Raw genomic sequence first — 18,418 nt, 5'->3', positions numbered from 1 at the left:
AACATTGATTATTATTTATTTACATAATGAATTTATTCTCACAGTTTCACAGTATTTATAGAAAGATATTATTAATTCAAAATATATAATATCGTATAAATATATATTATTATAATTTATAATAATTTGTTACTAATAGTTTATTTATTTTAGTTAAGCCAAATATTTTTGCTTGCAACGATTTAATAGGTACTTGTACTAATACCATTTTTTTTCTACTTTACACAACTTCTGTAAAAAAAATTTTTTTTTTATTCGCATATTTTTTGTGTAAGCAATTATTAAATATAAACTCTTTAAATATGTATTTATTTTAAAACCATTAAATTAAAAATATTATTTTACTTATATGTTGCATAGAAAATTCCCTTAAAATACTAGTAGGTTTAGAATCTATACTATAGATAAAATATATAATTACATTAATAACAATTTTACACAAAATTTGAAAAAAAAATTGAACATCAAAATGTTTTTTATCTGGCCTTGGTTGTAGCAAAAATCTTAATTAGCTCATCAGGTTATTGGTAGTTAACAAAAGTCAAAACTCATATCATATTATGATTTAAATATGTATATATTATCATACTAATTAAATAGATACTAATAATTTAATAAGTGCAATGTTTTTGACAAAAATTAAATCGACGTACTCTATTATTAGTAATACAGTATAATATGACTTGCATAACTTTACTAAATAATATACCTGATACCTACCTATTGTAAAATATACTTTATGATATAGATCGTCTCCGCCTATAGAATCGTCTGTTGTATCTATGAATTCAAATTTAACACACCTATTACATTGACACATTCTACACCTAATGTACAACAGAGTTAATCACATAATTAGTTTACCGAAACGAAATAAAGTAATCAATTATTATTATAGCACACATTCTTTTTACATTTACTAACATTTTTGAATAACGATAATTGTTCGCAATTATTTTTAAAACCATCACCTCGATATGGACAACTATTAATACACGATGATAATAATATTATGTCCTGTAGGTTGGTATCTACAAACCTTGTGATGACACTGAGTATGGAGCTAGCAAATGACAGTATCGCGTTCGCGAGGCTGTTGCTAACGGTCGAACCACACCGGTCTCGTACGCGTTGCTGAACCCTTTCGTCAACATTTCCAACCGTCATGCTTTATGTATTTTTCGCCGAGCAGCGCCGGCAGCCACTCGTTGTACGTGATGTCTATGTAGACGCTATCACCATTTTCCTGGCCTCCTGGAAAGGACACTCGTCAGCCCAGTGCCCATTGAAGTAGGATAGCGTTTTGGCCAATCGGTTGTGTGAAGTATGAGGATTAAATCTTTTGAGTTTTATAGAATATTTACACAAAAGTATTCGATTTTCAATTACAAATACATCCAAAAAGGTATTAAATTACTCTCAAAATATTTGATTTAAAATACATTTGTAAGACTGGTTGCGCGGAAATCTGATTTCTGAGGCTAGATATCAATAACTTATCAATCGTCTGCAGTTGATTGCATCAAAAATTAATAAATTCATAATATTGATAATTATAATTTAAATTTAATTATATAACGAGCATACATTTCGAAAGTTATATTAGTATTATAGTATAAACAATGTATTGAGATAAATTTATTTTATCTGAAAAAAAAAATTAAAATTTCGTTGAGTATCTATGATCATATTCATTGTAATTATATATTATTATCAAACCAGCGACCACGAATACAAGAATACGAGCTGTATGTGTTTTCTAGAAAATCAATTTATGGTTTGTTAATATTATTATAATATCACAGAATTTTACTGGTAGGTATGCATCTACCTAGTTTTTTCGATCAACGAAGACTCGCCTGCGGCTTATCAAATTAATTATAGTAATTAATAATCAATTTTTCCGAGAAAGATTAAGTATCTAAACCGAGTTATTGGAAGTGCCGTTTACGTAATAGTATAAAAACAATATTAATTTATCGACCGACCGTTGCACTGGGAATGCATCGAGTCGTGTTTTCGTGTAATAATATTATAATAATAATGTATATTTATTTTCATGTGTATTACTAAATAAATGTGTGTATTTCGTATTATGTGCGTTCGTTTTACGGTGTTTAGAATTGTTATTTGACCTTGGTTCACTCGAGGCGGAAACCAGTTTTTTCCATGTCTTTTTGGTCGAGGAGTGTCTTACAATAAGACGCCGGCTATTAAATTATTGTCGGGAATCAGGAATTTACGACCGGTTTTACGGTATTAAATGCGTGTTCCATTACCTACGGTAAATGTGTAAATGTGTAGCTGCATTGAATGCGTAGAGAACCAAAATAATAAATAATATGTTGTCCTAGGATGTAGAATTGTAAAGATAATGTGTTGTCATTTTTCTTGGTTCCAACTCGAAAATACGACGCCAAGATTAGTATCGTACTACGACGAATCTAGTAACAATAACCATACTCCCGTGTAAAAATATATATCTACCTAATAATCAACGAGGGGAAACAGAAAAAAAGTGGTACCTAAGTAATTTATCTGCGCATAATAAGAAAAATATTTGACCATAATTCATATTTTAATAATTTAACACGACTGAAGTTTACGATATAAAAAATGCAACATGATTGCGTCCCATAAAGTATAGATGTTATTATTTTCCTTTTAACTATTTTCTTAAATACTATACATGACATAATAAGTATTTATATTTTCTCCTCGCGTATCAATTAAAGATATACCATTTTCAAGACCGATATCTTATAACTTATAAGTTATAAGCTATAATATAATAACTGAGTATTTAATATAAATACGTATACATTTATAGTCGTATGTTGTTTTTTATACGTTAATATTTTATAAATAGTGCAAAAAAACCAATCACATTTTTTTAAATTATACTATGTGTAAAAAATTCTAACATAAATACTTGGTGAAAACTTTAAGTATTCACGAATATTCATTTTTGAATTATAACAATAAAAAAAAAAAAAAATGATTTAAGAAAAAATAATTATTACACAAGGATGAATATCCAATGTTATTAAAATTTGAATTTTAAACAGTCCAGAAAAATCAATATCGTTTTCGGGTAGAAATTACTTTTTAATACAAATTTAAAACGTATAAAAAAAAACCTTATAGGTGATACGATTTAAAATCTTGGGTATGAATAGAAACAGTTTTATGAATTACTAATTACAAAACAATTTGTAGTTTTCAAAAATTAAGTCATATTTTAGTCAATTTTAATACTGTAGTATTTTTTTGACGTACCTATTAGCATATTATGTTTATTAGTCTATATAAGTATATAGACTAATTTTTAGTAAAGTGCCTACTTATTTCCATTTACTATAATTTCTATTAACGGTAGAAAGTTGAAATAAACAATAAACAGTGAATATACAGTGAAGTTCATAGTTACGTATATATTTTCATTTATTATTTGACTAATAAGTACAAGGACAAAGATATTATAATAGGCTTACATTAGATACTTGAATATTTTCATAAAAAATTCTTATTTCTCGTACCCTATTCGAAGTCCATTTCAATAGAAGTCAATTATATCTTAATTCTATTAGTTCTCATAGTTACATTTATTTTTAACGCCTAAATTATAAATGTATAATAATGTATTATAATATTGTATGCTTGTATACTCACATCAATGGTATCAGAATACATAAAACATAACACTCTGCATGTAGTAAAAAAAAAAAATCAAGTGACAAAAATTATTATTAATATTATCCCATGTATAGTGTTAAAGTCGTTATGGTTAGACGAGCACTGTGATCAGATTTAGAAAATTGTTTGTAGACACTAAAACAAATTTATTCTTACTAAGTTAGGCCCTACACAGTAGTTATATTAATTTATATTTTTTTCTAAGGGAGCTCACCCGGTATCATAGCTAAAAATTCTAAAAATGTTAAGGGTGGTTTTCTTGTAGTTGTTGTAGTAGTTGTAGTAGTTGTGGTAGTTGTAGTTTTACGTCTTTTGGGCTGAAGATCTCCCATTACAAATACATACATAGCTCCTTCGGGCCAATTTTCTTGCGTCGCGGACTCGGGTACTAGATCTCTATTTGTCAGAATATTCGATAGATCTTCGCACTGTCTTACATTAAAATGCTCTGCTTTTCCCTTGCTAAGTGCCATCCGGATTACTTCAACCCCATAATTTTCATATTCATCAACGACGTACACCTATGGGTCACACGGAAAAAGACAGACGTAGTGAAATCAATGAATCGTAACTAATAGTATTTTAAATAAATATGAGTAAGTACACAGTATACTCACTGCACATCTGTATGATAGCTTGTTTATGTTATTGATTTGCTGGCTATATGTGTTTTGTGTATATTCAAATAGCGACATATAATGAAAGCCTTTGGAAACCTCTTCCTCAATTATAGGATCATCATTGGACAAGCAATCAAAAATGTAGTGGTTCATATCTGATAAAGAAACAGAAAAAATACAAGAGAACTCGTATAAAATAAAGAATATTTTTGCTCAGAAACCATTTATATGTTGACACGAGTCAAGTTTAGTGCTATTGTGAGAGCATGTTTACGTAAGTTTGCATGTATATCATATTATGTAAGTAGGTACCTACTTATTAGCATAGGGATTTTATATTATGGAAGAATTATATTTTATACGAATATGTATGAGCAACAGTACTTAAATAAGTATAAATGATAATGTAAGTACCTAAAGTCTTAATCGACTTTGACGTGCACTCAAGCGTTGTAGAATAGGCTGTATTGAGGGCTAATTTTTTATATTAATTTAATACCTAGGTATCTATATTATGCATTGCTATGCAAATTTTAGGAACTCTTTTATCTTGAATTATGACTGTAATTAATAAACTATCTTTAAGAATAAAAATATAATACATAGTAATTAACACAGACTAAGTAAACAAAAAATGTTAATCAATAGCTAGCAAGATCTGCGCATGCAAATGTCAATTAAAGGAAAAATTTATAGTTATATAAGAAATTATACCGTGATAAAATAAAATATTATTTATGTGTACCTATATTTATATTTTGGTTAACAGCATATATTATGTCAGAATTGGTGAATGTTGAAAAATTAAAAAATGTGGACATTTACTAATGAATGTTCACATTCACATCATAATTTTAGTTAATGTTGACATAATATATGTATAATATAGGACATTATAGGTAGACTTGAAATAATATATAAAATATAACGCATTTAATATAATCAATGAATTATTATTATTGAATACAATTATATGTATTATTCATTTAAATTATTTTTATTTTGTCCTCTTAATACATAATAATTTATTGATCTTTAAATATTGAAAAATAATTCTTGGTGTGTAAAACAAGCGTTGAGTTATTTTTACGAATACGGTATTTGTATAGGTATTACGTGTATAATTGCAAAGAATGACAATACTCAATAGCGAGGACGAGCGAGACCTTTATTATCTTAGTAATAGAATATCTTATCAAGATTATTAACTTGCATAATATCCAATACAGTAAAATGTGGTATACCAGCTATATAATATTATTACTGCATAGTGCATGTTGTTAAATTAACTTCCGTTATCTCAAGGTTATGTTTAAATAAAACAGAATCAACATTACCAATATTCATCAATATTGCTAAGTACGATATGTTGATATTTCCTAGTACTTAAATATTCATAAAGATTAAAGAGTACAAGTTTAATCAATACGTCAATATTCATTGATTGCGGATATTCACGATAAAATATGTATTTTATAAACACTAATTTTATTAATAATTATGCTTTATTTTTTTTTAATTTCTACGTAATTTGTATTTTAACCAACAGAAAAAATAAAACTGTGTATATGAGTACAAAATCGGTATGCGTATTCAAGAAAAAATCTAATGATGAAAATAATTTTTTTCTTTAAAATACCTAATAATTATTCGTATATATTTTTTGAAGCTTTTTGGCTTTTTATTGTTCTTAAGCTTATTTTACGTTATTTCTATTATAAGGTATTATAAGGATAAAGTGGACAAACTTAGTGCTATCACAGTTACCGCGACAAATACATTATATATACTATTTAAATATTAAATAAATATAACTCTGTATACGAAGAAGGAAATTAAGAGGACACTGGACAACCAATACATACGAGGCGGATTCTTCAAACCGTTCGCTTTTAACTATATTTTATTATACAACGATGACAATATGTCATATTACAGACAAAGTAAGACGTACACTTGAAACAGAATCACAGTCATTAACATATAATATATAAATATAAAATTCTATTCTGTGTATCAATTATTATAATAGTATAGTTAAGTAAGTCCTCATTTAACTTCGATGTTCAGTTTCCAGAAAATAAAACGTTAAGTGAAACACTTTAGTTTTTACACACAATTAATTTTAATATTATATTTCTACCAATTAATTACAATGAATTATTTTATAATTACCTATGTAATAAAAAATGCATATGTACCTACTCCCAGAGGCGGAACTAAGAATTTTTACACCCGGGGAAAATATTAAAATTACGCCCAATCATAGACTAGGACTAAAATATCTTTCCCTACGATTGTTTTCTAATAACTGGAATTAAAATTACAAACGTACTACATTCTTATTGACTTTTAAACACATATTAATGTTAACTAACAAAGTTAAAAATATCGAACTAGTTCTTACTCATAGAATCATGTTATTGCTTGTGTTACAATAATTAAACTAAATAAAAGTTATTCTGATTTTTACATTGCTATTTGCTAACTATTAAATTTATTAATAATAAACTTGTTTAATTCAATGAAAGAACCTTTTAATTTAAAAAATTGTTCATTCAAATAATTCTTACATAAAAATACAAGTTGCTAAAAGATGTATGATTAATATATAAAAAATGAGTTTCTTATTGTCCATAGAATAGATTTTATAAGAAAAAAATGTTGAAAATAATCAAATTTTAATTATTGACTGTTTTGTATAAAAATTCTTTTGTTGTTTTAGTTCTATACGCCTCGATTATAATAGACCTTTTGGTGAAATATAAAATCTCTTATTTTTATAAAGGTACACAATTAAGACCAATAAAAAATTTAATTAAATTCAATAATTTATAAAAGTAAAAATAAAAACCAAAACCAAATATTTTTTTTTAAACATAAACAAATGTATAAACATCTTGGTAAATATTATAATGCATAATATTATACAATATTAACATAATTTTTAATATACCTACAGATGTAATATATCGTACGTTGTTTGATACGCTTATAAAAGTTATTGTGTAGGCATAAGTAATTTTAATGTAAACACAGCATAAAATATCAATACATGCACCTAGTTTAACACAGAATCTTAATAATTATAGAACCTATATATACCAGTACACGTATACTTATACGAATTTATTCATAATCTTACCGTTAAATAGATGTCTAAATCTCTAGATCGATGACCAAATTGACGAATCCGGATTATTAATATAATATTACAATATTAAAAAATATGCACAAAAACGACAACACAGTAAAATTACATACAAAATATAAATAAAAAATGACAGAATAATGCGTTTATCACTGGAAATTAATTTTGTACTATTTTTGTCAGTGTCGTCGTTGTTTGTCGACGATAGTCGATAACGTTCATACTTATTATTTAAAATATATGTTTATATTTAATTTTTATTATTTGTCTGTCTCTACATGTAATATGTGCCGTCGATGTACGCCGATTGCGCAGCTATACGTGCTTTAATAAATAATAATTAATAATAGAATGATGATTATTTTACGCTGTGTATGATTTTATTTAATATTTTTCATTCTTTTAAATGTGGCTATTATTATATCATAAACAAATTATGAGAAATAAAAATAATTTTATAACTTCTAACAATAAGCATTAAATAAAGGCCCACAAAAAATTACGCCCACCAATATTTTACGCCCGGGGATCAATCCCCGGATTCCCCCCCTTAGTTCCGCCACTGCCTACTCCGTACTCGTTGTTTACGAAAATTACATTGTGGACAACAAGTATCACCCAACAACTTTACTGATATCGATAAAATTAAAACAAATACCAAATATATGTGATATGTCATATGTGTACATACTACGTATTATATAGCTAGTATATTAGTTATTACTTATTACCTATAATAAATAAAAATAGTACCTACGTATAATAGGCATATCAATAAAATCGGTAATAGTATTATTTGAGAAAGGTCGACAAAATTAAATTGTATACAAACATGTAAATATAACAACAATCTAATGTATTTATCAACATGTGTATTAAAACGACGTGTTATACTGAAACCGGTTCAGAGTTAAACGAAACACAATAGGACTAAACTTCAATGACGTAATGGTCAAATAACGTTAAACAAGGATTTACTGTACTTTATTCGAAAACTGTCACGATTTAGAAATCGAATCGATACAACTCAAGGTGACATTAAAAGTTGATAGAATTGTGAGCATGAAGTTCATTACAGTTTATACAAGAAATATAATATAATTTATACATTTTGATTTTTGAGGGAGAATTTTCCTAGAACAATGAACAGCTTTTTAAATCCATGAGCTCAGTGCATCTAACACTATTTTCCCTCACTAAATCTTATCAAAAATGATTTGCTATACATACTACTTGTATTCCTGCAATACATGGGTATGATGCTTGGTTCCTCGGGACGTTCAAGCCACAAATGAAACAATGGCACATCGCTCAGTTGCCAATCGTGATCCAGATAGGCGCATCCGTACATCAGCAACGCATTATCTACAAAAGCTACTTCATATTTTTCCTTGTATCCCATTGGTGGACAAAATCGATCACTGCGTCTCCCATTATCTGTAACACGGGAAAACAAATACCACTTTACGATATAAGCACATACAACTTTATGTTATTTGTATACTATTTCACGTGCATATACTTAGTTTTGTCTAGGTGAAAAAATGTCATAACTTATAAACTCTATCCTATATCTTCACAATGCTCAATGAGTAGATTATATAGCCAAAGTATTTGGAAATTGTAGAAGTTACTATATATATTTTGCTTTATAACCAAGTAAAAAATCTGAACTATATTTAAAAAATATAAAAATGAAAATTTTAAATACATATTTGACATATTACATAGTTTATAGGCGAATTTAAGATAAATTTAATAGTACTTGGATGCATATATTTCATATAGGTATTTTTGTACGTAATAACTTGGGTTCAAGTGTATGTACACATTGTACGCATATGTATTTATAGCAAAATTATAGGCATCTCTACGAAATTGGAATCATTCGGGAAGTACCCATGTATGTAGTTGATTAAGATTTTATCGTTTCGATTACATATTTTATCTATTTTGATATTATTATCGTTTCTTATTTCAATTACTTGGTTCATTCGTTGTTTCGTTTAGTGGTGATTGTGTATTCGTGTAGACCGTTTAATGTAAACGTTTATTTTATCCACCGCTTATTATAAATACAACTAAAATGACAACTTCGGTTAATCATAATAAAGTGATTGAACAATGGAACAAAAGCCCCTAGATTTATTTCGTATTGATGCTGGTGAATCATTAACAAAAATCACGCAAGAGTTAGGAATGAAAAATATTTATAGTAAATTGGAAAAGTCTTTCTGTTTAATCCGGATAAAGTCTCATCTAGTCCGGATTAGTGAGACTACCAGCTATAATAATATCCACATATATTTAAATGAATTCAGTCCTGCTATTTACATATTGAACCATAAAAAAACAATCTTCGAGACTCGTCCGATGTTCCTATTAGATCACAGCAGTAATGTTTATAAATTATGTATAACCTACTTTGGTTTGAAAAGTCTGGCACGAAAGAATGCGAGTAACGACCTTCATCGTGAAAGGGGGATGTCTTGCAACTAAAAAAATAGATAGTTTAGATGCAGCGTAGTGCTTTCCAAACTTTTTGTTTTAGAAACGAACAAATTTACATTTTGTTGGTTGGGTAATCCACTACGAAAAATAATCAAATATGCCATAATATAATAATATTAATAATTATATTTTAATATATAATTTTACTATTTAATTTTGTTATAATGCAAATTGCAATGTATTGAATAATGAAAATTATTCTGTTAAATACATAAATATAAAGGTAATTATTTAATTTAAATCATTTTTTTCTCTTAAGTGTTATTATTTTACAAACACTGACCCTTAAAAAGTATTTTTCAACCTATAAGTTGGGAAACACTAATTTAGGTAACGTATATTATAAATTATATAGTATTATCTTAGAATTATAAAATATCATCTGTTCACCCTAATATGAATCAACTTACGGTAGCAAGGTCGCGTATGTATATTGCATATAATAGATATATATTGTTAAAAAAAATAGGCAATACATTATTAATGAGTAATAACCTTTAGGCTTCATAATCACTTTACATCATCCTAGCATTCTCTGACGTCAAAATTCCTTTAAGTCTTTTTCTCAACGAATCACCACGATCACAAACATTCACTCATTCTTTCTCTCTCACCTACACACATACACAAAAAATATTCCGTTGCAATAGCAACACACAATAATAATAATATAATTTTTTGTTACCATCGTGGTGGATGGGAGCGAATCAAGTCTGACCTTGCTATTGTTATAACATTGTTAAAATATACTATAGTATTACCTTTCGGCTCTTTCCTTCGTTCCTGGTTAGGTTATACATAATGATAATTTATATTACAGAAATATATTTCGTAGGATTTCTGTCTGTTCAGTAATAGATAAATTAATAACTTATTAAAATAATAATATTATATCTTTAGAAATATAAGCTGATAAAAAAGGCCTCCACTTAGATTTGTTTTTCCTCGTTACAATGATTTATCATTGAATTCCAATTTAACATCCATACTCAATATTATTATGACTTGTATAATATATTAAGGCATTTTTTTCCTATTTGTATTTAGGTACTCTAAGTACTGACTTAGTAAAACAGATGATATTCTTTACAATGATAAATTATATACAATACACTTTAAGAGTTATTTAAATACAATAAATAACATTCAATAATTTTTAACATAAAATCATATTCACCTTAATTTAAAAGTAATTATCTAGTCCTACTAATATCCTCTGTACGGCTGTATATTATTATATTAACATTATTATTATTAAAATCATAATATATGAGTGAACTAAAATTTTAAAATACTAAATAAATACGAATGATACCGATCTCGGTAATTATAAACAAAAACAAAAATTAAATAATATCTATATACTGACTTTGTCGGTTGCCTGTATTCAAACCATTGTTATTCGATGATACTATCCTGGAGATTGTGATGACAAGTAAAATTAAAATTCGTATTATATATTCCATCGTATTATGGGGCTAACAAGAAAATTAATAAAAACTGAAAAAAAAAATTAATTTAATCGGACAAAATAAAGTCAACAGAACGCTGTAGCACACAACGCAAAGAGTGAAATATCAAATGAATGGGTGCTCTTATCTTACTGATGTCTAGCCACGCTCAACATTCCAACCTTAAAAGCATTGGTGATCGTATGGTGGCCCAAACACCTGCTGTGCATCGAAAGCATGTAGAATGTGCGTATACATGAACGAGGGGCGCTATACGTCAAACAATGAACGTTACTGTTAAGCGCTTTACAAGTGTGAAAATATAAAAAATAATATAAAAAGTTATTTTCTTACGGTATATTTATAAACTTTTAATTATGTTTTGTAGTAGATTAGGTTTCAGTGGTACCTAGTCAATAATCTATTTTATTATATTATTATTATTTTTTTAATTGACTAATAAGTATACAAGGACAAAGATATTACAATAGGCTTACACTAGTTACGTAGATACTTGAATATTTTCATCAAAAATTCTCGACTTCTCATACCATATTCAAAGTTCACTGAAAAAGTTTCGATAGAAGTCAATTACATCTTAATTCTTAGCCCTAACCATCACACATATTTTTATCGCATAAATACATAATAATGTATTATGTATATTTATATGCTTAATGCTTATACATGAATAGCATTAATAATATATAACTAGAGCACGGATTTTTATGCACTAAAAAGTATCGAAATATGCCATATAATATGCAGTAAAAATCATAAAAATGTGCAACAAATATGCAACAAATTTTTTTTTTATTTATATAAAATTCACACAAATTAAACAACTTACAATAATTAATTATTTAAATAAACTAAGTATGTAAAAAAATTTCGTTTTAATATGCAATATATTTTGAATTTTGTAAAAATATACAGATATATTTCACTATTAGATTCAAATTATTATGATTCGTGAAGATAACTAAAAAAAATTTTAAAAAGTGAAAAAGAAAATATTAAGCGATTACATATAAATCCACGCTCTGGTTATTATTTAATGCCAACAAAATTATTTTTAATACTTCTTCTTGACAAAATGTTATTTTACACAATTTTTTTTTAAAAATTTTTGTTTTAATATACAATACATTACTTTGTAAAAATATGCAATAACAATTAAATATGCAGAAATATACAAAATAAATTCAGCATTAGCTTCAAATTGTTATGATTTGTGAAGATAACTGACAAAAATTCAAAAAATGAAAAGGGAAAAAAATATACAATTACATAGAAATCCGCATTCTATTTATAACAATCTATATCTTTATATGTAGTAAAAATATCTTTAAGTGACAAAAATTATTATTAATATTGTCTACCTATAGTGTTACAATTGTTACAATTCGACGAGCTATGTAATCAGATTCATACAATTTTTGTAGATATACTTAAAACAAATGTATTCCTACTGAATTAAGCCCTACACATATTGACAATTAGTGTGTAAAATACGATTAAATTATAATTTGTAACGCAGAGCAGTAAACAAATATAACAATGGCTAATAAAGTGGACATTAACATGCTGAACATTTGTATCGTATTGTTTAACTAACTTTTTAGTAGTATTTTTTGCTACCAGTCACAACAAAAGATTATGAGCTTATAAATTATAAACACAGGTATTATATTTATATAGTTCTTATTTCTTAGTTTAACACAGCCGTATAAAAGTATACCTTGTTGCATTTTTCTCCGTACAAAATAAAGCTATTTTTGAAAGATTAAAAATATTACAATTTTATTTCTTGAAAAAAATTATTTTTCATGTTAAATAAAATGAAATTTGCAGTAATTATTTAATATGAAATTGTTTACATAAATTTGATTCAACTTGGTATTTATATATATATGACATTGTAGGTACGGGTGCAACACAATTTCAAACATTTACCAGCTTTTTTATAACACGATTGCGAACAAATGTCGCTTATCAACGAATTTTGTTTTTAGCCAAAAAACAAATAATTGCGAACATTTTGTAGGCTATACATTGCTAAGTTTATACTTTTCTGAATATGTATAAATATTTAAATTTTATTTTAGCCGAAGATTTACTCAAAATATTTATTTTTCTTATTATTAAAAACTATTTGATATTAATAATACGCTGTTGATTAGATATGTATAATTATTAATTACATTAAAAAATGAAATAAAATGATACAAAATCAAAGTTTTAATGCATACGGGTATACGTAATACACTTATTAGAAATACAACATTAATTTGAGACAGAAATTTTAAATGATTAAATCGAGTTTTGTATAAAAAAAATACAATATATATGCTGTCCTGTGAACATCGTAATACAATGAAGGATGATAACAAACTTGATATCGAATTTTCAAAAATGTGTTCGATATTCTTTTATGGAAATTAAATTTATATTAAATCGTAAATGACTTAGTTTATATATTCATTATTTCTTGGGTATACGCCCTTATCGAGCTGAACCTACTATTATATTTCTATTATATTAGTGACTTGTGTAGATGGCCAGAGTAATGCATTGGTGACACACACATAGAAATGCGACGGTAATTACAAGATAAACATTTTAAACTATTAAATTTCGTTTTTTTGTAAAAAAAAAAAAAAAATAATAAACACAAAATACATAGTTCTAAACCAGTGGTGACCAAGTATGGCCCGCGATCATTTATTAACCGGCTTGCTAAAGTACCTAATTAAAATTTAAAAAAAAAGATTTTTTTAAAAATATAACATATTAATATTTAATTTTATAATAATCATGAATCAATATATAATTTACAAATATTTTGTAGTAATTAGGTATAGGTACAGGTATCCAATATTATTCAAATTTGAACTTCAATTTGTTATAACAGATAATTTTGGCCTTCCGATAGACACTTTTTTATTTTAAATTGCAAAAGTTATAAAGAAAATGAAATTTTAAGTTTTAGCCCTTAGGTATTAATAGAAAAATATTTACGAATCTGCTTACAATATAATTTTTAATTTTTGAGATTTTAACGAATTTTGTCAAAATTCTAACATAAAATAGATGTAAACTATATATTATTTGCTATCCAAAACCACGTTCAAAGTTGAAATTCGAAAGATTTCATATTGCCTATTTATTGTGTATAGTATAGTATACACTGTAGCGGCCCGAAATTCCACAAACATTATTATATTATACATCTCGCCGCCGACCAACACACACACACTCACGCGTACCGGGCGATTGTAAACTCTCCCGCTGATACACTCTCCCGGGTCTACTCCAGTACTTCCTGACGGAAACGTGTAAACTCTCCCGGATTTATTCCTGTACTACCTAACGGAAACATGTAAACTCTCCCGGGTCTAGTAAAAATCATAAAATAAATTTAATATACATTTAAGTTACGTTTAAAAATAGTCAATCATATATAATAATAATAATAGTAATAATAACAATATAAATTAATGTCTTTAGCTGCTGTGAACATGATATTATAGTCAAAATACAATAAAAAATAAAATTTCAAAAAATCCAATATATATTTAAGTTTCTTTTAAAAATAGTCAATAATAATAATATAAGTTACAAATACAAAATATACGTAAAAATGTTAAAATCATTGTTTTTGATAATAAGAACATACAGATTTAAAAAAGTTAGGGAATCTATTTTTTTTTCTTTATAATCTAATATTTTTTGGGATATATTTTTTGTATAAATATTTTTATTCGATTTATTTAATTTATTGCAACTTTGAATTTTAACATATGTTTCAATTTGAAAATCCATTAGAGCATTAATGAATATAAATAAAGATGGATGAGTACTTGAGAAATATGAATTTAAATGCGAATGGAACGACTCACTATAAAGTTGACCCTGGAGAGTTTACACATTTACTTCAGGTAAACATAATTTTGACCCGGGAGAGTTTACTATTTTTAAAAATCGGGAGAGTTTACCATAAAATCGGGAGAGTTTACCACCGCCCCGCGCACCAGCCGTTATATTTATATTTATTTTTGTTTTAATTATATTTTGTGTTTTGTGAATTATATAATAATATGTAAATCAGGTATCGGCGCGTTATCTGCTGCCGCCGGCTCGTCGGTGCGCGTAGATTAACACGGCCGCCGCAATTTTTGTCTTGTTCCATCCGGACCATCCGTCGTCCTGAATAAGTCCATCGCAAATATTATTATATTTTTTGGTGTAGGCGCGAATCGTCACGTTTTATATCATTACTTTATATTGGTTGTAGCCTTGTAGGCGCTAATCGTTACACGTATTTTTTTGTATTAGTTTATTACATTTATAGGTGTGAATCACTACATTTAGTTTATATATATATATATATATATATATACGTTAAATGTACCGTACATTTCACAAAACTGTGCCATCATATTGTTAATTTTATTTTGGATTTCTTTTTGGTTATAAAAACTTCTTTATTATGAATAAAAGTTGGCAAAATTATATCTAAATCAAACACTGAAACACTGACACTAACGCTATCAGCAAAACAATGCATTTTATCGGTTGTCGAAAATAGATATAATAGAAAATTCACCAGAGTCTACGGGGGGAGGCCATGGCTCCTTGCCCCTCCCCCCTTGGATCCGCGCCTGAATGTACGCTAATAGTGAAAACTTAGGGAGACTCGGGCAATGTAACAATAAATTGATATATTTTTTTGTATTTTTGAATTATTTTTGTTTGTGTGTGTGAAACAATTATTTTTTATATAACCATATTTAGGACCAGCTGGCCAGTCTGCGCTCCACAAATTGTGAGTTTTTATTATTATATTATTTTATTACTGTAATATTTATATCGTAGCTCTAATAGTTACATTGTGTGATTTTTATATTATTAAGCCAAAAGGGCCACATATTATTATTAAATTTATTCTGTTCAGCTATAAGAGCTGTGCAACAATCATATTTATTATTTGTATTTTTTGGTTAATGTGATTGTTATATATTTGCACTTTTCATTATTATTTATAATTATCATTATTATACTGGTTGTGCCGAACCGGCAACTTAATATATTATATTATTATTATAAATTTGTTTTGTTGGGCCAAAAGGGCCGTAATTACCTATTACTATTAAATTTTTGTTTTTTATATATTATTAAATGAAACATTTTTTCACCTACTGCATAAATTGAGTTACCTTTATTATTATATTAACCTATTTGTCCACTAGTTTTAAGATTACACACATACACAAATACACTAGCACTCACAGGATTTGCTCGCCGAACCTGTCCACTTTCTATTGAGTGCTATACACATCAACTTAAGTCGGCCGATGTGTGTAGCGCACGAAGTAATTATAGGTGACCGGGCGCACGGCCTATTATTGAACTTCCCGGCCCGCACATACACTATACAAATACGATGTATTTACAAGAAAAAAACATTTTAAAATTAAATTGTTGTTCCACACAGAAATCTAACGAAAAATCAAAAATATCTATATAATTACTCTAAAATAAAGAATTAAAATATTATAAAAACTATTTAATATAATATAGAAAATTATTATTTAAACATCTGATGAAAATATCAAGTATTTACAATAATTCATTTTTTAATTATATTAAAATATTAAAAGCTGTTTTTTGTGATAGCTGATAGGTATAATTATTTTGTGGATGAATATGACATAATGTTATTAAAATTTGAAGGAACTTCAAATGCTGATAAAAAATATTTCTGTAAAATTTTTTTTTTGTTAATAGGTTTAAAAGTAAATAGTTAAAATTGATAAAGAACCTATTGTATTTAATTTTCAAATTGTAGTTAGATGAATATTTTTCGTCGAAGTACTAAATTTAAATGTTTGTAAAAAAATATTACAGTGATCAATTTTTGAATTTTTTAGCTTACCTACAAATTTACAATAGGCTAAAATAATCTAAAACCTAAATTGACAATGTAAATAGATATATCATAGTACTTAACTAAAATTATTGAATTGAAAAAATATACCTATTAACCATTTCCTAAATCGTAAGTTTTGCATTTGATACTAGTATAATAATATTATTATATTATGGTTACGCAGGTTTAGGAAGGTATCAAAACTTAAGTGTTCTAGTTATTCGCTGTATTCACTTACTTAGTCAATATAGATATATCAAAGTATAGATGACATGTTAATGTTATACCATTTACTAATAAATAATGATTGATGTAGGTATTTAGTAATATTAAACATGGATAATTTAATTAATGGCAATAAAGAATTGATAATTATTTCTGTAATGTAAATCTTTAATTTATTCATCTGTTTAATTAATTCAGATAAAATGTAAATAATAATGTTAACAATGTATTATTAATTAAATTTTTAAAAACCTATTTAGGTTAGGTTCAAGAGTTATTCAAGAGTTGTACTTAAAAATTATGATTTAGATATTAAATATTTAAACATAAGTTACCTACCAGTTATTTATTTTAGTATTTTTGTAGAAATACTTATATTTTTTTACTACAGATTGAATTCGTTTTTATATTAAATTATCCAAATGTATACAATATGATGTATATAATATATACTGTATACTTACCTACAATTAATTTGTCTAGTCGGAAATTGACGTTTATAAATATAATGTAAAGTTGGGAGTAGAAAAGATTAATTAATATCACTTATCAGAATTAAATTAAAAAAAATTAAAAATATCTATTCAAATATCAAGGAAAAAAGAATATCAATAATAATTTTTGTATTAGGTAGGTATCTACTAGGTAATAGTTTTGGACGAAATCGTTGTAGATATACCCATACAAAATATATTCCTCATATTCTTATATACAAATATATATATATAAATAATACAGAACGTTTGTTGTACACTTGCATGTTACAAGTAGCATAATATATAGATAGGCAAGTCACTATCAATATTATTATGTACTTATGTGATAATAAAAA

At 26.5% G+C, this 18,418-nt stretch overlaps 1 protein-coding gene across 1 annotated transcript; it reads right to left on the bottom strand.

Annotated features, from left to right (window-relative positions):
* Nucleotides 1–3,493: 3,493 nt before the first annotated feature.
* LOC112603479 lies at nucleotides 3,494–11,562 on the bottom strand. Its single transcript, XM_025352050.1, has 5 exons — nucleotides 11,348–11,562; nucleotides 8,698–8,904; nucleotides 4,314–4,471; nucleotides 3,911–4,217; nucleotides 3,494–3,831 (listed from the first exon to the last, which is right to left on the bottom strand). The coding sequence occupies exons 1-5, from the start codon at nucleotides 11,442–11,444 to the stop codon at nucleotides 3,788–3,790; spliced, it is 813 nt and encodes a 270-aa protein (XP_025207835.1). The 5' UTR covers nucleotides 11,445–11,562; the 3' UTR covers nucleotides 3,494–3,787.
* Nucleotides 11,563–18,418: the final 6,856 nt, after the last annotated feature.

The sequence above is a fragment of the Melanaphis sacchari genome, unplaced genomic scaffold (genome assembly GCF_002803265.2).
Source record: "Melanaphis sacchari strain LSU unplaced genomic scaffold, SCAv2.0 Contig109_pilon_pilon, whole genome shotgun sequence".
Classification (NCBI taxonomy): domain Eukaryota; kingdom Metazoa; phylum Arthropoda; class Insecta; order Hemiptera; family Aphididae; genus Melanaphis; species Melanaphis sacchari.
Note: the sequence above shows the minus strand (reverse complement) of the source record. Positions and strands in the feature narration are given on the sequence as shown.